At 31.2% G+C, this 26,080-nt stretch overlaps 3 protein-coding genes across 7 annotated transcripts; 1 reads left to right on the forward strand and 2 right to left on the reverse strand.

Moving 5' to 3' along the window:
• Nucleotides 1–949: 949 nt before the first annotated feature.
• On the reverse strand, nt 950–10,794 carry LOC138181868 (uncharacterized). Its single transcript, XM_069117221.1, has 12 exons — nt 10,354–10,794; nt 8,161–8,416; nt 6,664–6,748; nt 6,356–6,535; nt 6,157–6,197; nt 5,290–5,449; nt 5,067–5,179; nt 4,848–4,983; nt 3,549–4,158; nt 2,691–3,148; nt 1,513–1,711; nt 950–1,413 (listed from the first exon to the last, which is right to left on the reverse strand). The coding sequence occupies exons 1-11, from the start codon at nt 10,374–10,376 to the stop codon at nt 1,548–1,550; spliced, it is 2,226 nt and encodes a 741-aa protein (XP_068973322.1). The 5' UTR covers nt 10,377–10,794; the 3' UTR covers nt 950–1,413; nt 1,513–1,547.
• LOC138181870 (alkylglycerol monooxygenase) lies at nt 8,106–24,185 on the forward strand. 5 transcript variants are annotated; one of them, XM_069117224.1, is made up of 11 exons: nt 8,106–8,137; nt 8,217–8,289; nt 19,531–19,699; nt 19,962–20,086; nt 20,901–21,052; nt 21,134–21,237; nt 22,135–22,297; nt 22,394–22,545; nt 22,967–23,101; nt 23,604–23,717; nt 23,812–24,185. In XM_069117224.1, the coding sequence occupies exons 3-11, from the start codon at nt 19,577–19,579 to the stop codon at nt 24,112–24,114; spliced, it is 1,371 nt and encodes a 456-aa protein (XP_068973325.1). In that variant the 5' UTR covers nt 8,106–8,137; nt 8,217–8,289; nt 19,531–19,576; the 3' UTR covers nt 24,115–24,185. The 5 variants fall into 5 exon arrangements, with proteins under 5 accessions (XP_068973325.1, XP_068973326.1, XP_068973327.1 ...); XM_069117225.1 differs by lacking the exon at nt 8,106–8,137 and having other exon boundaries at nt 8,215–8,289; XM_069117226.1 differs by lacking the exons at nt 8,106–8,137; nt 8,217–8,289 and adding an exon at nt 9,051–9,424.
• On the reverse strand, nt 11,445–15,925 carry Noc2 (Nucleolar complex protein 2). Its single transcript, XM_069117222.1, has 11 exons — nt 15,628–15,925; nt 14,643–14,881; nt 14,427–14,539; nt 14,216–14,325; nt 13,984–14,141; nt 13,679–13,903; nt 13,394–13,582; nt 13,185–13,304; nt 12,980–13,111; nt 12,516–12,731; nt 11,445–12,086 (listed from the first exon to the last, which is right to left on the reverse strand). The coding sequence occupies exons 1-11, from the start codon at nt 15,773–15,775 to the stop codon at nt 11,592–11,594; spliced, it is 2,145 nt and encodes a 714-aa protein (XP_068973323.1). The 5' UTR covers nt 15,776–15,925; the 3' UTR covers nt 11,445–11,591.
• Nucleotides 24,186–26,080: the final 1,895 nt, after the last annotated feature.

Raw genomic sequence — 26,080 nt, forward strand, 5'->3', positions numbered from 1 at the left:
CGTTCGTCCCAATTGCACTTATGCAAAAATCAGCATAGCTATCGTTACAACGAGCATACAATTCCATGATACACTATGTATGCTTTATCAATGATATCGATAAAAATTACAGATATTTAAATATTAGATTAATAAAGATTAGATAGAAGAATAAGAATATTAGATAGAAGATTAGATAGAAAGATAGAAGAATAAAGATTAGAATAATTAGATTATTATTATAATTATTAATAATTAGATAATATTAGATATTTAAACAAGAAAATCAGAATTTCATAACATAATTTTAAACAATAACAAGTAGTTGAAATTTTGTTATCGATGTAAACGCGACTGTCAAATGTACGGTATTTACCAAAATATACCTTACAGTGACACGTCCATCGATTTCTTTACTCACTGACATTTCGATTAAAGCAAACAGTGAAATAAAGATGAATGTAATCGACAAACTCGTATCGATTTATTAGAAAAATTATTTGACTCGGAATTTTCAAGTTAGCCAAGTCCGTGTAAACGAAATATCTTTGTTTCTTCAAATTATAAAATTAATAAGAACGTTATAAACTTGATCTTCGCAAGAATACGTCGAATGGGAATAAGATCAGAAAAGTCAATCAACTCGCAGTAAAACAAAAAAATCGTATATTCCTTCGTATAAGAAAATAATCGAAAACTAATGCAGAAACTATGAGAAATCTTCTTTGATTCCTGGAACAGAATTTACCTACTTTATGATTACAACTACGATAATCTCGTATTATTCGGTATTCTCATATGTTAATGAGAAACGTAGTTAAACAAAACGCAGAAAATCTTGTACAAAATAATTTTATTATAACAGTCGGTTGATCAAATAATCAGATAGTAATACAAGGTATTTGAGATTTTTCAAAATTACAAATCGTTATCGAAAAAAAGTATGTGAAATATTCAAAATACACCTTACTGTTATGAAAACAACATTTATTTACGCAATATTATAAAGTAAAATGCAATAACACTGCTGGAAGCATAAATAAGGATCAACATCTGAATAATGGGACATATATATGTATGTATAGCTATATCAAGCAAAACGAAGCTTCAAGATACGTATATATATGTGTATATATATATTTATTATATAATATATAATACATAATATATTATACAATATGTATATACACACACATATATATATCTATGTAATATGTCTGTACCGCACAATTTTCTAGTGCAGAATTTCCTTCATTGTTTACGACAATCATTTTTATCAACGTTATCTCGCATCTGACAAAATCAAAAACGAAAAAAGAAAAAGAGAAAAAATGAAAAGAAACAGTAACTTCGTTATAAACAAGGGAAAAAAGTTCAAATGATGTGTAACGCGAAATTTGAAAATCAGTTCTGCAATCTTTGTATGTTTGCTTTCTGTAAAAAAGGAAATAATTTTCAGTTAGATTCTCTGAATTAAAAATTAGCTGCCCCTTTAAATAAAATTGGAATTTAAGTTGTAAAATTGATACGTACCCGTCTATATAACGTTGTAATTATTCAAGTTATCACTAAAAATCAGAATAAACAATTTCTTGCGGTTTCTCAAATTTAATCGGTCGATAATATGTCAACGACTGATCCCAGCCTCGAGGTGCCGTATTATAATTGGCTAAGTTGTGAACGCTAGCGAGTTTTGGTCCTGTATAGGTATCACTTTCGTAAAGCTTTTTACCTGAAAATGAATAGATTAAATTTACAAAAATTATACATTCCTCTTTGATCGCTTTTGTACCAAACATGTAACTACGGAGCAGTTTGAACTATACACGAGGGTAGACTAACAAAGTTTTGCCTCCGTTGTGATGTTTCAGAATCCAGATAAAACAACTTCTTTCTAATCGTACGATATCTCCACTTCATCGTAGCTGTGCTGGCATGTGCATTATTAAGCATTTTTATTAGTTTATCTCGATGTGAATGCGTGTTCGATGTGAATGAGTGTGACGACAAAAGATGCAATTCGACGCTTTGGCTTTTCAGTGGTTCCGCGTGTACCATACAGTCATGACTTGGCACCTAATGATTTTCACTGTCTTCGAAACTAAAACAACACTTGAAAGATTCGCGTTTCAGCTGTGACGAACAGGTGGAGTTTGCCGCGAAGGAAGATATGTAACTTCAAAAGTAAAAACTAAAAGTTTCTTTTCACTGTTGTTTCGTCAAGACGTGTCCTCACGTTCGTTCTTTTTATTCAAGCGGAGGCAAAACTTTTCGATATTCTTCGCTGTCAGCAATATCGTCATTGGATTTTTCCACGAGTCAAATACCAAGAAACTGAAAAAACATTTACACTAACAAAGATAATACATTGATATTTCCAGAGATAATACAAATATTCGATGCCCGTGAATGGATAGAGAATAAGCTAGAATTAATGAAATACTTTGAAATAAAGCCCCGATATTTTTAGTATTCTTCGGATAGAACACAAGCTTTAAACGCTATTCTAGAAGCTTTTCTCGACAAATAAAATATTCCACTTTTACAATTACATGTACGATCTAAAGTAAAACTGGCTATTCGTTATTTACTGCCCGGAATAATATTTTATCTAGCGTTGGTAGCCCAAGGATGAATATTCGTGAAACAGGCGTAAAATGTAAATAGTTAGTTGTTACAAGAAAATAGAAGCGCATGCGAGTTAAACTTGCCTACATCCGAACAGATGTCAGTGAATTTACAGTCCGGCGAAACGCCATGCAATAAGTTGTCGAGGACAGGTGTGCTGCGCAAGTGCTTAATAGTTTCCAAAATATCTTCTTGGGAAGCTATCATCGAGAGTAACAACGACTTTGCTTCCACAGGCACTTCCGACTCTGTATTCACAAATTTCCCGTCACCGTTGTTGCAGAAGTTTTCTACTTCCTCGGAAGTAACAGATCGACGTCGACTGGAACACTCTTCGCGATACGTCGACGAATATTCTTGATCGCCGTTCATCATACTCGAGGACTCCGATTTTTCTCGGTAGATTATTTCTTCGCTGTAATCGTTCATCTGGGAGTCGGTTTCGTCGGTCGTGTATTCTGTATCATCGGTAGACACGTAACCATTGTTACAGTGGTCTTGAAGCTTTACGAGTTCCTCGTATCTTTGTCGCTCGGTTATTCTGCGTTGTAATCAATTAAAATGATATTGCAATTCCGTGCGACCAATGTTCAATTAAAATTCAATAAGTGAAACTCTATTCCGATAGAACAAAATTAAATTAAAGAATTGATAATCGCTTATACCTTTGAATAGATTGGTAATTTACTACTGGTAGAACATTATGCATAAATACTGTAGTATTTTACTTATACTTGATGCTTGCAAGCATTTGCTTATTTTTACGCATACATGTGTGCAATCATATTTCAATATGAGATATTACAAGAACGATTAAAACGATGAGAATGGCATCAAGTTCAAAGATATCAAGAAAGCACATAACGCGCGAATCGAAAAGAAAACGTTGTACAGGAAATAAAAGGAAAGAGCATCGAAATTTAAATGGCATTTTATCTCACCTCCTATGTTCTTCCTCGTTGTTGTATTTAACGGAATTTTGCGTCTCAAAAAATCGCGTTATATCGTTATCGAGAGGAGATTGTCGTATAATTGGGATAACCTTCGGACTGAATTGTTTGTATTGCAGAATCGGTCTACATGTTTTCTCGAACTCTTGTATCAACTGTTTGACCGGAACCGGCGTGTACTCGCTCTCTTCGTTATCGATTTCTTGCCGATTATTCACGAACTTCCCCTTGTCGCTAATCGTGCTCTTCACACACTCTGTGATCCGTTGTTCTTTCATATAATTTTTCATCTCTTTGTTAGTAGCGTGCTGCGTGTTAGAAAAATTAGATTTATTCAGCGAAGCTTTGCTATAATTGTGATTGCGTCTGTTAGTAGCGATCGATGATGTATTCTCGTTAACGCTATTCCTGCCGTGATAGATGTTACGTTGTTCGGTATCAGGTTCGAAAGTGATTCGACGTGATTTCTCAACTATCGACGATCGAGATTTGTCAAGAGGGAAGTCATTGTCAGTGCCAACGGCTACTTCTCTCAGATAAATCTTTTTCACTTCGGTCTGGTGGTTGCACTCTTTACCGTTACATCGATATTGATTTCTGCCTGGAACGTTTGCAGGAAACTCTGATGGTTAAAACGTACAAAACTCTGCTTCGTTTTTCGATTTCTAAGACATTTTCGGTTAATTAGATTCGACGCCTTAACGTTACCGAGAATCAATCGTTTGACACGTAATTATAACCGCTTAGAAAAGTTTAGGAAAATTGAGCGTAAACGCGCTTTAACCCGCGTCTAGTTAGCTTTGATCGGTTGGCACCGATGTACAAATAGTTGTTTATTTTAGATATACAACTAAAAAGAACGCGGCGGTAGTTTCGCATCGATTGAATAACATCGATGTCGTTTGCCAATTGAAGTCATCCAGGTTGTTGAACCTTAGACAAATCTCAAGCAGACGTGTCTAACATCGACTCGCAGGTATGTATAGAACACGTTGATCATTTTAATGTCTTAGAACGATTTTTTTAGTCGATTACATCGTAATTTAATCTGTAGAATTGCGTGGAAAGTAAAGCAAGATTGAGAGAGTAGAAGAGCTTAGACAGACCAGAAATAGATACGAAGTAGTTTACCTCGAACTTAAGTCCTTGGAAATTGTTAGATATTTGCTCATGATGCGAAAACAATTCGAACAAACGAGAAAATAGCGTGGAGCGTTGCCAAATAGAAACGAGCCAACTAGATTGCGTAGTAGAATAAAGAAGATATATCTTTGTTCGAAAGTTGCGTACCTGTTGCAGGTGGATTTGTATCATCTAAAGACAAGTCCACGGTAAAAGGATTATAAAATGATTTTTCAACGGCTGGCTCAGGTACTATAGATGTAAGAGGAGGTAGAGTTGTAAACTTCGAACTGCCATTCATCTCCTATTAATTGAAATTCAATTTCGTTTAACGTCCGTTTCGTTTATTTTAACACGCTATGTTGTTTGCAAAAGTATAAACCTTACCGGTTTACCCGGATACATTTTCGGCATACCAGGAGTGCTCGGTATCTGTGGTTGATCTTTGTCTACGACCCATTTTTCAGATCTTTTCCTACGTTTCGCAAATATTTCAGCACCTGTAAATCGATTATACATATTGAAAAACGATGTTTCTTCGAAAGCGTAATAGAATATCATTGATTCGGACAGATCTAACGATATAAAACCGTTAATACGTGTAAATTACCACGGCCTCTTTGATTGTTTAAATCGCGAACAATATCAAAGAGTTTCTCAGGGTTCTTCGGTACTGGTTCGATATTCACTTCTTCTCCCAAAGCTTGAATACCGTGTATATCCAACACTTTTCCATGTGGGTTCATCATGCATTTTAGAGGAATTTTCTCCTATCGAAACAACATTTTCAATTAGGTACAGTTGTGCACAGTATTGATATATTAGCGAGTACAATGATATTACGGTACACATATACATATATGATTTCAGTTTGTTAATGAGAAAAAACAGAAAGAAGTATTTTTGCAAGGAATATATCGAAACCGTAGAAACGAGCGTTCCCTTGCATATCTACATCTCGCTAACCAGTTTCATTTTGATAGATATTTGAAACACAATTTACAGTAAATATTCGTGAAATTACATGTCACATAAACAGAGTTGTACAAATATTACAAACAAGAAAGTTGATCTCTCGACAGATATACGTCTGTTAATTTTTTACGTAAAAGAAATTCCGCATTAATCAAGTAGGTATAAAGTCAACCGCGCTAAAGATAAATCTAAACAATCCAATACAATCTTTAAATTTGTATCGAATACTATATATTTGTACAGTGGATTTGCTAAGCTACAGAAACCAAATGGAAGTTACTTTGTTGTTTTTCACGTTTTTAGATTACCGAATGTGCAACGCAATTTTTTACATTTCTGAAATGTAAGAACTTATTGATGACATAACGAGTAACAAATATTCGAGGTATATACGTATTTAGCTGATATATCTATCGAAATGACATTTGTTATTTCATCATAAACGTCACGAAAAGTATGTATGTAAAAATACGCACTGCAATTTCGAACACACACCACTTACTCTATGAACAGGTATCAAAGGCTCTTCTGCGTCTTCTACACCTGTAATTCATCGATTTAGACAATTGAAACAAATTTTAATAAGATTTATAGATATTCGCAACGTATCGCGCATAGGTGTGGGCTGAAAGGGGGTGTTGTTCATCAAATTCAACTTATTAATCGTTACACGCATATACGTACAGTATACACGTACTTACCATTGCCGTCGTGAATCCATTTGACCGATCGTTTTTTTCTATTCACATACATAGATTGACCTTTACTTTTCATATTTTTTACATCGCTCAACGAATGCGAAATTCGTCGGGCGAGCTCAACTTGATCCTCAACTGTCGGATGCGATGGCGCATAAAAATACGAAGACGCAAACATTTTTCCTACGTGCAGAAAATTTTGTATATTTATTATCAATTATAACACGACGACTTAAAGATATTATGTACAGTATAAACGTCATTTGTTAAAATTTAATATACGAATATTTTGTATCTTTTTGGCAACTTACTATTTTTGGATTGCATAATTCCCTGAGAATCTGCGGCGGGTGTGAGTAATTTCTGCAAATTGACCGGTGTACTTCCATTGCTCTCCTTCGAAATAAAAATAAGTCGGTTGAATAAAAATATTGAAAAATAAAAAAGTTTATAATAGTTAAAAGTAGTATATAGATCTGTTAGTATATAGATCGCTAATTGTTTGGAATTCTTATCATCAGATTATATCGAATAAATTACAACGAAAGCAAACGTTCGTTTTTCTACTTTAAGTTTCTGTCCCGCCTATTTAATAGAAGCTCCACATTGTTGACAGTTGAATGCGTTTTAGCTACGTGAATGCATTCTTGGCATTTTCCGTGAAACCTTGTTGCAAACAGATTTTTGCATAGTACACATATTATTGTTTTCACAATTCTTACTTTAGCGCAGTTATTCTATATTAATATGTATTTCATATAATATTTTAATAAAAGTTACTCATAAGAAATTAATACTTTGAATATATGTATAATAAAATGTATGATTAGTATCACAATATATAAGAGTAAATGATATTACATTCAGAAATATTACAACTAAAGTTCGATACATGGAGTTATTCCTTTGCATTAATTATTTGTAATTTTAATAGTCTAAATGAAACTACATATATATATATATATATATATATATATATATATATATATATATTGTATATTCATTAATCTAGAGTTGTGCATCTTAAAACGTACATATCTGATGAAACGAACTGCATTTGTAATAGAGTAATTTTAAAGAGATAAAATGGATGTAAACAAGCTGACGAATACAAACTGGGCAAGTTTACAGAGCCACGGTCACAAAGTTATTATAGGTTAATTCCATATTCACTAAATAGTACGTATATGTACATGTATAAATATTTCTATTATCCGGAAAAGTAACCATCAAATGTCTCGCAAGTACGAGAGAATCTCGTTTATCTTGAAATGTTAATCGTTGAGCGATCATGCTTTGTAATACAAGATAAAGCGAATATAAAGTGAACACAAAGTGAGTATAAAGAGACAAACACGTCTGTTTAAATAACAAATGAATATTCTTAATTCTACATAAATAAACTTTCCGAAAAATTCTAGTTTAATTTTACATTAAATAGGGCAATTTATGAGTCGTAAAATCTTGATTGCTTTTGTGATCAAGGCATAAAACGTAATTTGTCAATGGTAAAATGTAAATGATTTGTTTCCTAAACTGAATTACTAAAACGGCGTTAATCGCTTAAGTAACGTACCTTTGTAATAGAGAAAGAACGAGGGACAGAGGAGAAAGAGAATTCAACGTAAATATTTGTAAATGTATCGCTTATCATCGCTGTGCTTAACACGAAGCTAATTCATATTTAAATAATCAAATATTAATTGGTATTATTAGTCTTAAGAATCTTATCCGTAGTGCAAACATACCATACCAAACCAAAGACTTAGTTTCAGCGATCATAAAGTAAATACAATATACATACTCACCATATCGAAATGTAGTATTTTCGAAGTAAGATGCTCGAGAAAGTTCCTCTTCACAGGATCGTGCCTATCAGAGGGCTTAAAACCACGGGAACGTATTACAACATTGTCCGCAGAGACGCTTCGTTGCAGGTAATTGTTTCCTTGTAAATTACCGTAATTCACACTGTACTGGTACTCTGCATCCTTTGAATTTTCAGACGCGACTCTGTACGAACTGTACGTGTTGCTCAAAACGCTCCGCTTCGTGTTATTGTGTCTGCCGAAATGGTAACTGTTTAGTCTATGTTTTCGCGCAAACCGTTCAATCTTCGCTATATACTTTGCTTTCTTATAATAAATCGATCTTTGAAAATCAATAGAATAGAAAATATATTGATATTACTCCCGTAACTACTTTTAACGTAGTTTCACTGTTAAATGGAAATTACATTTTTAAGTTTCATTTCTGGTACGAAATAAACAATCGTTTCTTTTTTTCCATAACGAGTGGTAACGTAAATTTTAAATGATATTATTTTGACAATTGAGAAATATAATAACGTATAAAAGATTATACAAATCATGAATACCACAGTATAATTTGTACGTATATTTAAAACGAACGTAATAGCACTTTCTACTTAAAATGTTACTTAACTTAAAATATGTTAGTACAAAGATCGGCTCAATGGTTCCGATTAATCAAGACACAGCGTACAGTTAGTAAAATTATGCGTAATACGTATTTATAAAAGAAGAAAGAAAAGCGAAACTGTGCAAGATTCAACGACAATTCATCTCGTAAATGATATTATTTGAACGAAACGTCTTTCAAGAAATTGAACGCATAAAAAATATTGTATCTTTATTTGTTTTATCATCCGATAAAAATAAATCTTTAATAAAAGAAATAATGTATACAAATGTAAAAAAAGTATCGACAACAAATCCGATGTATATATATATATATATATGACATCGGATAAATCCGATTTCTTATCGAAGGAAATTGGTTCTCTTCCAAGCAGCCAATTAATTCCGCGTTGCAGTATTGGCAGCGGTACAATAAGGTTCTGTGCAAAAGAAATGCTAAATTTATCTGTTGTAACGTAATACGCAGTAACAGTTCGAGCGTTTGCGTTCGGGGTATACTACCAGTGCTGTATTTATTAGAAAGCAAGTTAATCGAAAAAATATTTAGACAAATCAAGACTAATTGTAAACTTAGAAGAAGTGAATCAATTAATATTTATAAAAGCTCAAATATCGTAGTATAAAATATAAGGTAAGAGTCGAAAGAAAGTTGTTAGTAGAAAATTGTAGATAATTTAGTCGTAAGAAAAATAGTTTTATCAACGCTGCATTCGTAAATACAAATGTTAATTAGAATTTATTAATATCAACGAATGACCGATAAAATATTTCCGTTCGATTGTTTCATTTATCGTCGAACTTTTATTATATTCCGTGTTTAAATAATACCGTATAATTTTAATTTCGACTTGTATCTTTTTACAATATCGGTACGATAGGAAATAATTAAAACGAATTACTGTATTTCTATAAAACCTATAACACGAATTATTCTCAATTAACGTCAGATGGTAATTCCTTCGGAAACATGTAAAAATGTATTTGAGACGCTTTAGAAAATTTGTCCAATTTAACGTCTTTTATAACTTAAAGTAATATTACCGTGTTAACATTCTAACTACGAATAACGTGATCGATCTGTTGCTTTAAATAGATTATTCGGTAGAAGTTCGAGTGTTTTAAAACTGAACGAATTATCGAAGGGAATATCCCCACCGATCGAAAATAATGCTAATGTTTAATTCAAAGAATTTTTTATTGTCAATTATATGTAAAGAACAAATTTTCTACGATTAACGATATCACTTATCGTTTCTTAATATTATGTAATTAAAATATTTTTCCACTATCCTCAGGAATATAAAGATATTCCGTATACTAAAATTCCGTATACTTCAGACTTTAAAGAGTCCAAAGAAGGATCTCAAGCGATACGTTGCCTGTTTAATCATCGAAGCATCGCACGATTAAGCACAGTTTGACTGAAATTACATTTTCGTCGCAGGATATAACCCAAAACTTTCACAAAAAGTAAGAACGCGACGAGAAACTTTTTTTCTCGCTAATTTTCTATTTCTTCCTAATTGCCTTTCGAAAAGAAAGAAGGAAATGAAAATTTACTTATCGAACGGTGCCCTCCTCATTTCGACGTTCTATGCACAGTTCGCTCGTTCCTTTCCTCCTTATCTTGAGGCGGTTTCCCTTTTCGCGACAATTCTTTTGCGAATTTACGTAACCCGCGAGCGTACTATACTCCGAACGAAGTGGACTGTACGGAAAGTGAACGAATCTCACGACGAAGGCTCCCTCGCCATGAAAGACAAAATCGCATCTTACAAAATGTTCCCTGGCACGCACGGACTTGGCCGGTTAGGCACACACAACCGCGGCAACTTCGTCAGCGCGGCACTTAGTGGCTAGCGGTCACCAGCATCGTCCGGTACTGGCTCATTCATGTCCGAGACTTATGGCAAAGAAACCGAACGCGGAACAGATATTTATTTTTATATCAAACAGATTATCATAAATTTCTTGCAAACGTGACGCAAAATTTCACGCTCCAGCTACATCGTTCGATAAACATTTGCTTTTTTTTCGATTCACCTACATACGTAACCGAATCCTCTTCCAATGGAGTCGCCCAAATGCTCAATCGTTCGAAGGACAAGCTCGATGCTTGGTCAAGCTTCCCTCGTCGCTTCTACCTTTATTTCTTAACAATCGAAACACTATGATTCTTCTTCCTTCAAATTTTTTTTCTTATCTGTAACGTTCACTTGAATGAATTACTGCATAAGCACAGGATGCTTTATAATAGCGCCTAGCCGTCGCTATACCAACTTCCCGACTGCCTTGAGTCGTCTTCGGTAAAAATAGACTATCAGAAAGCGACACCTTAGAAATCAGTGGCTGTTGCTGTACACCACATAAGTTATAGCACCTATTCGATACCGTCACAATTTCTCTTAAACAACTTTATCACTTTATCATAATAAATGTTATCGATATGCAATAAACGATAGAAGCCGAAAAATTGTCTGACGAGAGATATCTCGGATAAATGATAATCTGTTTTTCTATTTGAAACGGCCATATGTTAAACGTCAAATATCTATCTCATAATAAAATTTATACCTAGAAGATTGAAATATATCTTTGGAATAATACACATTTAAATTAATAAAAGTATATTGTTTTTAACTTTAGATTAATAATCACGTAATTTTTTTTTTTTCGTTATTTAGAATTATAAGAACATTTATTATACGATACATTGAATTCTGGAAAAAGTATTACTTCGTTTATGAAATTAAAACTGATATCTATTTATTGTCATATACATGTAAAATTAATTACATTTAGTCCCAATCGTCACTATTGATATCTTGCACGATATCTGTATTTTCTTTAGGTAGGTCAATATCCTTAATGGCTTTGCTAACTTTCAGCTTTTTCCTTTTTGGTCTAGAATGTTTCTCAGACTTTCTGTCATCGGATTTTATCCTCATATCAAATTCACTCTCATCGCTGCTTTCTTCTTTATCTTCTTTGCCTTTCTTTAATTTTCTGATAGTTGGTAAACTATATTCAGCGATATCTTCGTTCTTCGTAAGTAGTTTAAGTTTCTGAGATTGGTGGATTTTTATCCAAGATTCATAGAATTTCGATAACGATGTACCTTGCACTTTTATCTTGTTCTCCCAGTTCTTTATCTCCTGCATATTTTTTAAATCAAGTGCGGTTTTATTACGTTCTGTTTCGATATATTTCCTGTTTTCCGCAATTTTATCTAACAGCTGTTTCATTTTTCTACAATAGTTTGCTATGTGACATTTCTTTAAAAATGCCTTTAGCTAGAAACAAAAACGAGTAAGCGTGTAAAATTTCCGTTCGAAGTGTCATATTTGCATTAATATGAAAAAAAGTTCGATTATAACGAGTGAATTAACATTAATACTGTCAACGTTCATTCGATAAAAATAAGAACATATAGATACAGTACGTACTATTGAGTTCTGAAATGTTCATGGATATTACCATGTTGTGTCTATGTAATTCTTAAATTTCAATATGAGTATCAAATCAGTGCTTCAAGCTTTTAATATCTTCATTATCTACTATGTATATAGTATACATACTACAATTATACTTTATCACTTCATTAAATGAAAACATCCATAATTAACAACGGACAATATTAATTTTAGTTTATTTATAGTATAATAGTATAATTTCGTTTATTTAATTTATACCATCTATTCGAATATAAATAATTGACTTACCTGTATTATACATGGTATATATAAATCAGGAAAATATACTGTATGACTATCTTTAGCAGCATTCTCTAAGATAAGCTTATATATTGAATCAATAACATTGTCTTTAAAACCATTTTCCTGTAATTGGGACTTAGACATCCTTAAGATACAAATGAAGGGTGTTGGCTTCATTGATACTGCCTTATGTTTCTTATTAAAATCGTAGGAATTTAATATCTGCAAACATAAAGAATCTTATAATATACAAAAGATTTAAATATTGTTATAGTGACGTCAATTATAAATGGATTCATATACATTTAAATAAGGGTTTTAAATGAAAAGAAAATGGAAAATGTTTTTGTTAAATGATGAAATTAGTGCTTCCAACTATTATAAATATTTGCGTTATTTATCAAAATAATACAATTGATTCCTAAAATTATTTTTCATCTTTTCTGACAAAATACTTTAACACATCATACCTCTAATAAAAATGGTAATATAGGTATAAATGTTCCTGTTTCTCTAGAAATATCTATTAACATTTGTAAACAGTGAAATCTCAGGGGATAATATTGTGGCGTTGGTATTACTTTGATAGTTCCTATGATAATCTGTAAATACATAATACATGTTAAATACTTGATTGATAAAAAAAATTATAACATTGAAAATAAGAGTACACACTTGTACAAGAGGATATGAAAGTGAATGTAACATGGAATCACTTTTTGATAAATTTATCAATTCTGACCAAAATCTCAATGAATTTATGTACTGCCAATTGTACACAGCTTGAAAATGTTCCTGCAATGCATTAGATATAGATTGATTTATTAATAAAACATAATATTAACAGAAAAGTATATATTGTATTTTACTGTAAATATTATTACCTTTTTTTTTAAAGTCATAGCATTTCTTAAATGAATAGCTAGCTGTCTAATATATAAGAAAGCGTGATTGTAAGCTAAATTACTATCAAGCAGATATATTTCAACTAAAGAATGTCTCATAAAATTTATTGCAGGTAAAGTTGTAAGGGATACAAATTTAGAATTTTCAACATATTTTACATACATCGTCTGCAACATATTAATTTAAAAATATTAACTGTACCTCGCTATATTTTTATTATATATATTATAAATACCAATATAGTATTAAAATTCTATTCTTACCTTAAATAACGTTTCTAAAACAGATTCTCGATTGCTGGTCGCAATACGTAATATGCTCAAAAAAGAAACAACACGAACAGATTCCTCTCCGGTTGACCAAAATTTCAACAAAATCTTCAATAATGGCTTAGTTAATGATGAAAATGACTGTGTATATGGTAACATTTGATGTAAATGTTTTAAAAGGATTGTGAGAATATTAGACGACGTTACATTTTGTAAAATCTATAAATAAATACACATATATAGCTACAATGATTAAAATCCACCATGCTCAATGTTTAAATATTAGTAATGGTATTTACCTTAATTAAATCTGTTAAATATGACTTGAGAATATTTTTCACTTTTCCAAACCGTTTAAGCTTATGAATTTGAGATTGAGTTTCCGAACTCAGTTTTAAATAACGCTTAAATGCATCCGGTAAATACAGTATACACAGTTGTACAACTTCATTAAACACTAAAAAATATTTTAATTGTTGAAGTAGAAAATACATTTATTCAATATTAATATTGAATGCTAAAAAAACCAACCTGCACCACCCTCTACTTTATATTGTAATAATTGTGGATCAGCAGATTCAGCTACAGTCTGTAATGCGGCATGGAAAGCTTCTACAGCACATTTAATCGTTTTAGATGATCTGGAAAGTTATATACAGATGCATATAATACATATATACAAACTAATGCAACCAGTTTAATTAATAGTGGTATAAAATGATTTACTAATATAAAACAGTACTTGTCTTTTTGAATGTCTTCTTGCCATTTTTTTAATAATTTCAATGTGATTTTTCGTGTGTCCCTTATTTCACTACCTTGATCTATTTCATAATCACTCTCATCGCTAGCAACCTGAAATTTTATACATATAAAATAATACTTTTCTATCTCCTCTTATTTTTTATATCAAATAATTCTGGTTTCGTTAATATATGGAGATATTTCATTTTCATACCTCTAAACGACTACTGGGTATATGTTTTGTATCCAATTCATTTAATGAATATTTGTCATCATCATTAATATCATCATCCTCGTCTGATATATTAAATTCTAAAAGATTTTTATCATTTTCTTTTAAATATTTATAAAACTCAGGATCTGTATCCTTCAATCTCATTAAGGACTTCTTATGTTCTACTGGATCCATGTCACTTTCGCTACTTCCAGCATCATCTTCATAGGTATTTTCACCTATCGCATAATATATAAAATTCTGCATAAATAAAATATAATTTTTTCCGACTTCTGAAGAAAATAAAGTAATATCTTTTTTAAATTATATATTACATATATTATATGTTTTACAGATATCACCTTTTTTTATAATATATCCAATGCATAAGCTTTTTCAAAAGCTAAGTATGTATAACACATGGTTGTAGAATATGTTAATGATTAAAATTAAACCAAATTATAGTATGTTATATTTTTCAGAGATGTTATACATATATAAAAAAAAGTTCTTTTTGCGCATTACTAAGGATACTTAAGTACTAAAGATATGTCTTTATATTTAATTACCTACAGCACAGAAAATTTTTACTTGTTCCTTCTTTAAAGTTATTTAACTTACACAAACATTCGATCAGAATCATAACCACAAAATAAAGTATCGTTGCAAAATCATTATTAAAAAATTGACACAATATTTATAATTTAATATACGCAAATTATTCACGTGTCATACGTATCGTCCTTATATAATTCAAATTTAAATTCCCTTTAATCCCACATATTTTGATATATCTAATTTTCATGGATTATTCATAATTATAAATCAAAATATTTATCAATGTTTTAAAGTATTGTTTCTCCCATGCCCAAGTTTCAAATGTATCTTTGAGGTTAATGTATGATTTTGGATATTTTGAACCAAATGATATAAAAACGCTGTTGACTATTTACTTTATTTAACTGTTTCTTTCATTCATTAGTACCTTGTTCATTATTATCATTGCCATTTATTTCGTCGTCAAAAGTTTGATTAAAGAAGTCATCTATAGTTGCATCTTTCAATTGCTTTCTCTTCTTTGTAACAAGTTTTTTTGTTTTTCCCTTCACAGATTTTTCTTTTTTTATTTTCATGATTTAACTGCAAGCAGAAATAAGCTAAACATAAGTTTATACATATGTACAAATCAATTTCAAGAAATAATATTGATACAATAAATATAACCTATAAAACTTCTACTTCTATTTTCTTAGTTTGATATTATGTTCTTATAAAATATATGATACGTACCATATAAAAATAAAAAGAAAATGAGAATACTGTTTATTTATGTTATATGGTATTTTTGGTTTTTAGATTAAAATGTTTACGATTCTAGCTCGTTTTAAACATTACTTCAACTTCCCACGTGCGTAACTTGGTTAATCAATAACACAACATTTAATGTTGGTAACTGTAGGTATCTGATATAACTTTTGATGTTGATAAAATAGAAACCATCCCTATCATCAAGTACTTTGAATGATCTTTATCGACTGGACGAGGAGGTATCTTTTCAAAAAAATCTTTTTTCTAAAATTATCATCGCAACAGAGATATCTAATAATACATCTTCAATATAAATAAACAATAGAAGAAATAAATAAATTCATTTTACGAAGGACAGGAAGTAATTATTTATTACCTCTTTGTACTTGTAAAATTATTATTCCATTCGAGTTCGCCTAATGTAGATGCATTTATAATTACGTAATACTCATATAATAGTTAATAAATTTAATAATATTTGAATTAAAAATTAAGAAAATTTACTACTAAATGTTCGAATTATTATATCGATAATTAAGATGTCGTACATTATTATAATCTGTATACGTGTTTCAGGCAATCGCTGTGTTCGCAGATTTTGTAAAATCTTGTTCGCAAATAACATACTTCTTTCCTCAATATACTCTTCTATTTTAAGAAAAAATACCTATATTTTAACAATTATTTGCTAAAGAAAAGAAGTCTTAAATAACTTAGTAGTAAGCAAATTCATTACATAACAAACTGTAGAAGAAATAAATCAACAATGTGCTGTGCACACTACCTAAACAATATTATTAGGGTCATGATCGCGATTACCACTAACAGGGGATACTATCGATACGATATAATTTTTAAAACATTGGAATCCTGAGTTTAAGAAAGATGTTAATGTAACGTAAAAAGCTGATATATAACATGTAATTAAGAAATAATTGAGATTAGAACAGTCACAGAATGATAATAATGCTTTGTCCAGTGTTATCCTACGAGTTTCTCAAACAGTAAACATGTACATATGCATATATATTGTACATATATACATACAATTACGAGACATCGGAGACTTCTGTCCATTGGCTTTATATTTCTCTAAAAACCGCTGAATTTTTTTAAATATCACTTACAATTTCCGATACGTAAAAAGATTAAAATCTTTGTTTAAAAAGTAGGAAATGACCTTAAAGTATCGAAAAATACAAGTAACAGGAAAGTTTCGAATACTGCATTCAGCTTATCATACGAGATTCTCATAGGAACCAATTTTCGCTAACGTTATCACTTATGCCGACTTATGGAATTGTCAACAAGTTTCGCTTATTTACGTATCTTATCCTACACAATTTAATATATGCACATATATGTATTCATATATGTGCGATGTATTCATGTACGTGCCTTTAATGGGTACATATAAGAGCCATTGAAGTGTACGTTTAAAAAAAAGTGGAATATAAAGATGCAAAAACGTTGAGATAATTTTTCTTAAATAACATATGTCTTCGCGAAATATCAAATTGACATTAAATTTTGTAAATAAAATAGTAGTCTTTTATGTCAAAATTTGGAACAGAAGCTAGTTTACTACTGAAAAGCGTCGAGCTTCGTTCATCCCAAGCAGTTGACGAAATATCTTCGAAAGTGCTGTTCATGATCTTACTACGGTGTTTATTTAAATAATTATATACCTTAATTATAGTAAATAACCTAGGTAACCTTTGCTGATTTTTGTGTAGGCGCCTAATCGATTAAATAAAGAAAGCGACAAATAATTCTTATATCGTCATTACGATCCTTGAATTTGACGTTCATAGACGTCACTTCCCATAGCACACTGAAAAATAAAGCGTATCGACGATAGATAATAGAAGAACCGCGTGGTTAAAATATATGCAATGTTTGCCGGAGAGATAGTTGAATCTACAGCGTTATCGTTAATTATGAAATTTGTATGATTGGCCGCTTGGAGCTTCTATTGCGATTAAAGTACGTAATGATGTTATGGATGTGTAGGACACAGAATTCAACGACATCTATAGAAAATCGATTGCTTCTTTAAATTTTGATACAAAAGAATTCACTTGACGCGGACCACTTGGATATTTTCTTAGTAAATTCTTCTGTGAGACACTCGCTCTGTCTGAAAAATGAATAAGAGAAAAGATTCATAAAACGACTAGAAGTTGTTTCAAACTTGACGCAAAATACAAAAGTTTGTTACATTTATTCAAAAATATATATTTTATAAGATATAAATCTTTCGTTGTTTTGCAACAAACGTGACAAATGTAGCTGAAACTTAAAACTAAGAGAAACTAGATACACATGTACGTTAGCAAATATTGATATATTATTTTTAATGTATTTTTGAAAGCCGTTTGAAGAACGTAAATCTATTCCATTTTACATACGTATATCCTTTTCTGTTTAAAAATCAATTTTGAAGTCGTGTTCAAAATGAGAATAACATCTTATAGCAACCTTATTCGTTATGTGCAATTAACCGAAATATTAAATTTGGCATACGAAATGTACAAACAATCTTGCATATGGCAGTAGTATAATTTATTGGTTTGCCCACTCTTGCGAGAATAATTAATGCGTGTTATGAAAGACCCTGTCTGCCGCCAATGCAGCGTCTGACACACTGAAGGTTTGCATACAGTGGTGTATCATGCGTTTTCCTACTCTTATAAATTCTTCCAACGTATCTTTTATGACATCATTGTTTGTCTGTAATATCGAAAAAATCATGTAATATTGAAAAAAATGAGAGAAGATAGCGATTTATAACAATCCGTAGTCTCTTATTGTCTTTGTTACGTTTTCAAAATATACAACATGCGCGTAAACTTATATTAGTTAATTATTGTCTGTATGTCGATTATGATTTTCAGAAAATATGGTAAAAAATTTTTGTGCGATTAATTCTTCCCTCTTAAATCGCGTGTATCTTTTAATCAACGTTCAACGATTTTAATTATAGTTTAAATTTGATTCAAGTGAAATTTAAGCTGTAAATTAATTAAAATTAAATTAAATTTGATTAGCTTATAGTAGATTAGTAGTTACCAATGTACCAACACCATAGCTTTCGACGAAAATTAAAATAATATTTGTATCAAAGAATACGATAAAAAAAGAAATCGATACATGTTTAAATTACATTACTCTATTGGTAATGTTCGCTTTTAGATGTCTAATCCAATAGATGACACGAACGTGCAATAGATAAACATTTGTTGATCACTTCGTTAATAATACGAAGAGCTTGCGATTAAGATTCGACGTGTTGTGAAATTAAGACGTGTCGCAGAGTGCAGTTTAATTCCATTCAATCTTTATTTTTAGCAACCATCGATATATTTAGCATAGTTTAATTCGAATAAGATGCTATCTTCATTGTCGCGCCTTTACCACATACGGCCGTGAAAGAAACATCGCGCGTACATACTCACGTGTCCTCGGTTAGCTCGAACTTACATATATAAACGATACGTGCACTCAGTTCGATGACTAAAACAGAATCGGATGGAGTTATAGCGCTTCACTGGGTTTACTTTGTTTCGTCGTTTAACAGAAATTATTTGAACGTCAAAGTGCAACGTACTATAGCAACGAACGAAATGAATATTTCCAAGGCTGATTTGATCGATCAGTTAAAACACACAGGGAAACTCTGGTATCTTGTTAACCCCTATGAGACAATTTTCGAATTCCCACACGAAGTTCCCGATTATCAGCAGCAGGTAACCATATTTATATTTTGTAATAATATAAAGCGTGAAACGCGTCTCTTTTTACCGTTGATGCCGCAAAATTATTTATATAATTAACGAATAGTAAGTTTTGTATATTTTTGAGTTAAATTTTAATATGGTATTCGGTAAAGAAGACAAAATTTCGTATATTGCGAAGTTTATGTAATAATATGTAGATACACACGTTATCGATAACACTGTAACAAACATAAATATTGCATCAATTAAGATAAGATAAATGTATACGTAGGTATGGTTACCATTTTTGGTCCTGATCGTATTTGAGCATATTATACTGGCCTTTAAGAAGAAAAGATTCCGCTTGAACGATCAAGTGACTTCCTTGTCTCAATGGATATTGCAAGAAACTAGCCGGTAAGCATAGGTAATTTTTGAAATGTATCTGCAATTACCGCCCATTGCAATTAAGAAAGACAAATTTTAAACATTGGTACGATATTATGAAAATAAAGTGCAACGATAAAATAAAATCTTTCTTTATGGATTTCAATGGTAATAAAAGAACCGTCCTGTTATAGTTACGTATATCGTTTTAGGAATTACAAATTGCTTCATAATTATCATATATAAAACATACCGATTTACAACTTTTCGATAACAGCATCTGAAACATTTCTATTGCTTAACAAGTACATCGTCGAATACGATTCTTGAAGATAAACGCGAATAATTCAAGTTTAAAAGGCCATAGAAACCTTTAGTAATCGTACAATTTAATTTTATATTTATTTAAACGTAGATATAGTAGCACGGTATAAGATACGAAAAAAGGCATAAATTCCGTTTTCACATAAACGATGTAAAGTCGTTTTGCTTATCCAGTACAATGAAACAAAAATTAGATTTTCTTAATGGCGAATATGATCGAATCGTTTAAAAATTCGAAATCTACTTACGTCCTAGTGATCTTAATGCGTATTTTTAATTGACACGGTACTTGGTACAAAACGATGTATGCTTTTATATGGTCTAGTAATCCTTAATACTAGGTCCAGTAATCGCATCGACATATATTACCTGTCATCATCGTATCTTTCGACCGAAAATCGCGATCAAACTTTGCAAATTAATAATAACACCGAAATACGTTCGACTCTTTTTTATAAATGAATTATTTCGACGATGAAGTGGATGATTCGTCTCTAATATCTTCAACGATACCTTCCAGTACTCTCTTCCGTGGTGCCGAATATTACGCGTACATCGTAATTTACGAGAGATGTCGCTGGTGGAATCTGCCTTGGAACTCGCTATGGACTTGGTGTATCACTGCCGTGGGGGTGGATTTCTGTTACTATTGGGTTCACCGCAGTAACCACGGTTAAATTCCTATCCAACCATGTGTGTGTGATTGTCCATCCTCTACTTGACAAATTTATAGTGTTTCTCGCCCGTTTACAGAGATACACTTTTTATGGGCTCAGCATCAAGTGCATCATAGCAGCGAAGAATTCAATCTCGCGGTTGGTCTGCGGCAATCCATCTTGCAACACTGGTGTAATTTCGTAAGTATCGCTCGTGTTACATACAGATATGTCCCACGCTACGGAATGAAAAAAAAGAAAGGAAATTCGATGTTTCGCATATCTGCGTACACATTGCGTTTTTTTTTTTTATTTGTATGTAAATGAACCAACAATGAATGAAAGAATTTATCAAACGATTTCAAAGATACATTTGGCAGCAAAATTGAAAGATCTCGAAATTTTTGCCGAAAAGGGTATGTACCTCTGAATTGTTGTAATACCAAAAACACACACACACACACAAACAAAGCGAATTTACTTTCGTTAAATGTATTTTGCCATTTATATCATTTATATCGTTGTAGACACTTTTACACTAGTCAGCAGGATGGACAAGTCAAGATACTGTTTTCTCAACGATTTTACGGAACTGAATGTGTCTTCGGAAATTGAACAATTATTTTCGTGACTCAAATCGCTGTAAATGCGAAGATCGAAACCTCGTATTTAGTACGAGCAGTGAAAAGTTGTAGTATTTCCCTTAAAATCAATTTATTCTCAACAAGGTTGAAGTTACTAGAGGCTTGATTCTTCGAATTGGTCCTAGGCAGATTAACGTACGATTTTTGTTCAGGAGGTGAATATATATACAAGGAAAATTTCGCGATGCTTTAATTTTGCTGTTAATCGCATCTTTGTAAGTTACATCTTCCTGAAGTATCTAAAACATATTCTATCGATATGAGGTAATTTTGTAATTATAAATAAATAATCTTGCATAAACGTTATAACGTTGTAGCATAAACTTTCTCTAAAGTTAAAGTTAAAAAATAATAATGTATCGAGTTAAAAGGGCATGCGTTGATATTGTGCAAATGTGCAAAAATGTTATTCCACGCTATATTATAGAGATACATATGTGTAATCTGTTTACAGATGTTATATTTACCTCTTGCATTATTTATACCGCCATCGCATTTCATCGTACATAATCAGTTTAATTTAATTTATCAATTATGGATTCATACGACTGTCATTGATGATCTTGGACCGTTCGAGTTAATATTCAACACACCAAAACATCATCGAGTACATCATGGTAAAAGACAGATGGGTTTTATATTATATTAAATGATATTGTTAATAACCATTATTACGATTATTATCAATTATAATTATTATATATCGTGGATAGGTTGCAACTTATATTGCCTGGACAAAAATTACGGCGGCGTTCTCATTATATGGGATAAATTATTTGGAACATTCATGCGAGAAAAAGAAAAGGAAGAGATAATTTATGGCTTAGTTGTTAGTGCTCAATCTTTTAATCCCCTGTATTTACAGGTAAGGTCATATCTGTTTAGACCATATCTCTTTATTCAACCGCTAATGAAACGTACGATCATTCTGTTATATAAACTAACAATCAGTTATGTAAATATACGTTCGATTGACATGATTTCAGAGCTAATCTATATTTTAATGAACTGTAGTAATCCATACTTCAATTCGTTCATTTATAGATTAATTTGTATATCGAATATTTTCAATATCACCGATATGAAAATTACAAATGAAATTATTTATGCTTATATGTAATTTACAATAATTTTGCCTCTAATATACTAATTCATGTTGTTTATAGCAATGCATGTTTGTTCAATATACGTTCAGATATATTTAGTCCAGTACATGTAACACATTCGTATATAGCATAACGATTTCATTTGTTAATATAAAATATAATAATTTTGAATTGTTATAGACATTTTACACTGCAGAATTAATTAAAAAGGTTATACGGATGACAACTTTTATGGACAAATTAGGTGTTATCTGGAAAGGTCCTAGTTGGTTTCCAGGTATTCCTCGCTTAGGTCTGGATAAATATAAAATTAATGTAAGTTTTATATTTTATACACTTTTACGTTGTTGCGACTACATTATCATCGGTATTACATATCGTTACTGTTATTATTAGACTCGACTCACAAATGTATTTGAAAAAAGTACTATCTCCTGTTGTACACCGCATTATTTTCTGATTACCAACAATATTTTATGAATAATTCAACTGATAGAGTTGAAGAGAATTAGATTGTATGAAAGTACTTGTATGAAAGTAAAATGAGCTCGCTGCAAACGTTCGGACGCATCGTTAAATAATATTTACGAATATATAATTCGCTTTTAAGAATACTAATGGATTTATGTAATTGGTATATAACAGCGAATGCCGATATGACACAGGTACTAGTTTGAATCACCAACAAGACCACATAAACCGGTTTGGTTTTACTATGGGTATTCTTCACCACATGATCATTGAATCTCATAACCATAAATACATTTATTTCAAAGCACGTTTATGGTAATAATATCATCGTCGTTATTTCCAATAGGTTACATCTAGGATTAAATATGATAATTATATACCGAAGTGGCAAAACATTTACGTAATTATACACTTTTGCCTAGTTGTTTATCATCATCTTCAAATATACGAGGAAACACAGGTGAGGATCGTAATAATTTAATTATCTTTGTTTCGTTATATGTTCAAACGTTGTACTCGTCTATTTTTAAAATATTAAATACTTTTCTATATAGGATTTAAGGACCATGTCATCAGGATTTATCGTTATTAATAATTTGCTTGCTCTTACCACTATTGGTTTGTTATTTGATAAATCAAAATACGCTGGAATTTTGGAATTCATTCGATGCCTTATTTATTTAAGTTTCTGCAGAATATATTGTTCAATAAATTTATATATCTATTATGTATATGTAACTTCGTTTTGCATTTGGATTTTACATTTTCTCCATACAGTAAAATCAAATTTTATAAATGTGGGAAGATATAGAAATCAAACTAATGTTACGGAGCATGATGAAAATATTTACACATGAATTGTGTATTTACACTATATACGATTATTCTATCACATTGATATTTATGTGATAAATAATACATTATTCGATATCATTGTTGTACGCGTTTCACAAACAATAAATATCGTGGAATATAGAAATTAAGTATTTATTGATATGACCGTGAGGGTTTATCCATAGTTATCCTCGTTTGAATAAAAAATTAGCTATATCCTGTACATAGGCATATTCGCAATTCTACAAAACTTTTTCACAATTAATATAGAAATATATAGATAATGAAATGTCTTTCGTATTCAGTATTCGTTCATTTCAGAGTATTATATGATCGTTACATAAAAATGTCGAATAAATTATTCTACAAGCAATAAGAAAATAACATAACTTTTTGAATACGATTAATATAGTAATCAAAAATATCATGTATATACTACTATACATATACTGCTGTTATATACGAAAAAAATCGTGAACCAAATCTATAAAATTTTGATTTATAATAATCAAGTTTCTACCTGAACTTATGTCATTGGCCTCCTTTAAATTTTCGATCCATTGCGATTTTATTTCAAACAGGTCCCCTTGGTTCTTTGAATTCTATAGAAACCACAAAAAAATAGAATCTTTTCTTACACTCAATGTACTTGTTTCATCATTGTATAATGAAAACATTTGGCAATTGTTAACAAAGCAGCTCATCAATTTCGATGATTTCCGAATATGTTCTAGATATCGACATTTTGAACAACTTTTCCCTATGCGTATAACCCCCACTCGGCCTTAGTTTCTGAAATATACATTGGCAAAAAGATTGTCGGTACCGCTACAGTGAATCGCGCGTGTAATTGTGCGTGTAATTGTGCATCTGTGGCGGTGTACGCGTAAGTATTGCCGGTAGCCTTGAAGCTGGCGAGTACAATAACCGAACCAACAAATACAAAAACCAACCGAAACCTAGCTCTTATCTTTTGTTCATAATGCGAATGGATAATGTTCAAAATGTTAATTTCTACAACACATTAAAAAATCATCGAAATCGACGAGGTGGGTCCCTTTATAAATAATTACCAAATATTTCTTATACGAAATTTTATGACAAAGTATTTGATTGGATTAAAACATTGGAAGCTCTAAAATTCCTGAATCATTCCTTCTTTTACGTATTCAACAGGTTTAGATACCCGTTGTTCAAAGTATGTTTAGAATGCGAGATGTCAAGTGTTTAAACGGCATTGTTAACTCGAATATATGCCTTGCAGCAGATTGTTCCGCGGATAAAATTTATAAATAGTTTTATGTGCTTACTTAGGTATATGCAAGTATTGTACAGGATGTTACAGAGAAGAAGTTACAAGATTTTGCGAATTTATAGTAATCATCGTTCCTGTTTAGTGCAAAATCAATTTGAAAGTTACAAAATATGTAAAAGTTAAAGAGTATTGTACTTTTTCTTTACGCGTGCAAAAAACTAAACTAGACAGGGTGATTCAAAATATATCTGCTGTATGTATTTAAAAGTAGAATGAAACTACTTACGATTAGGTAAATGGGATTATACAATTTCAAGTAGGATAGATTATAATTTTTGTTATGTTTATTTTTTACGAAATTACAAGGTTTCAAGTTACAAAAATGTTAGAATACATTCAATTACCTAAAACCTTATGGTTTTCAAATGATCCTAAGTATAAAAAATCACATCTTTTAATTGATATTTATGTTCATGTTAGGTAAAACAATGTGAGAATTGAACAAAGTTCATAATTCACTCCGTTTGCTAGAACACTTGATACTTACTTACTACAGAAGACGCTCGAAGTTAACGAACTTTGATACATCATTTAAAGAAACGATGAAATAGCGTAACACACATACAATCACATAAATAATCTCCGAGGAACATAAATATCGACAGTCTTCCGATTTCTATCATTATCTTTGGTATTATGCACTCTCGATATGTCGAATACGTCAGGCTAAAGAG

Source organism: Bombus flavifrons, chromosome 7, assembly GCF_040668555.2.
Source record: "Bombus flavifrons isolate JBK064 chromosome 7, iyBomFlav1_principal, whole genome shotgun sequence".
Taxonomy (NCBI): domain Eukaryota; kingdom Metazoa; phylum Arthropoda; class Insecta; order Hymenoptera; family Apidae; genus Bombus; species Bombus flavifrons.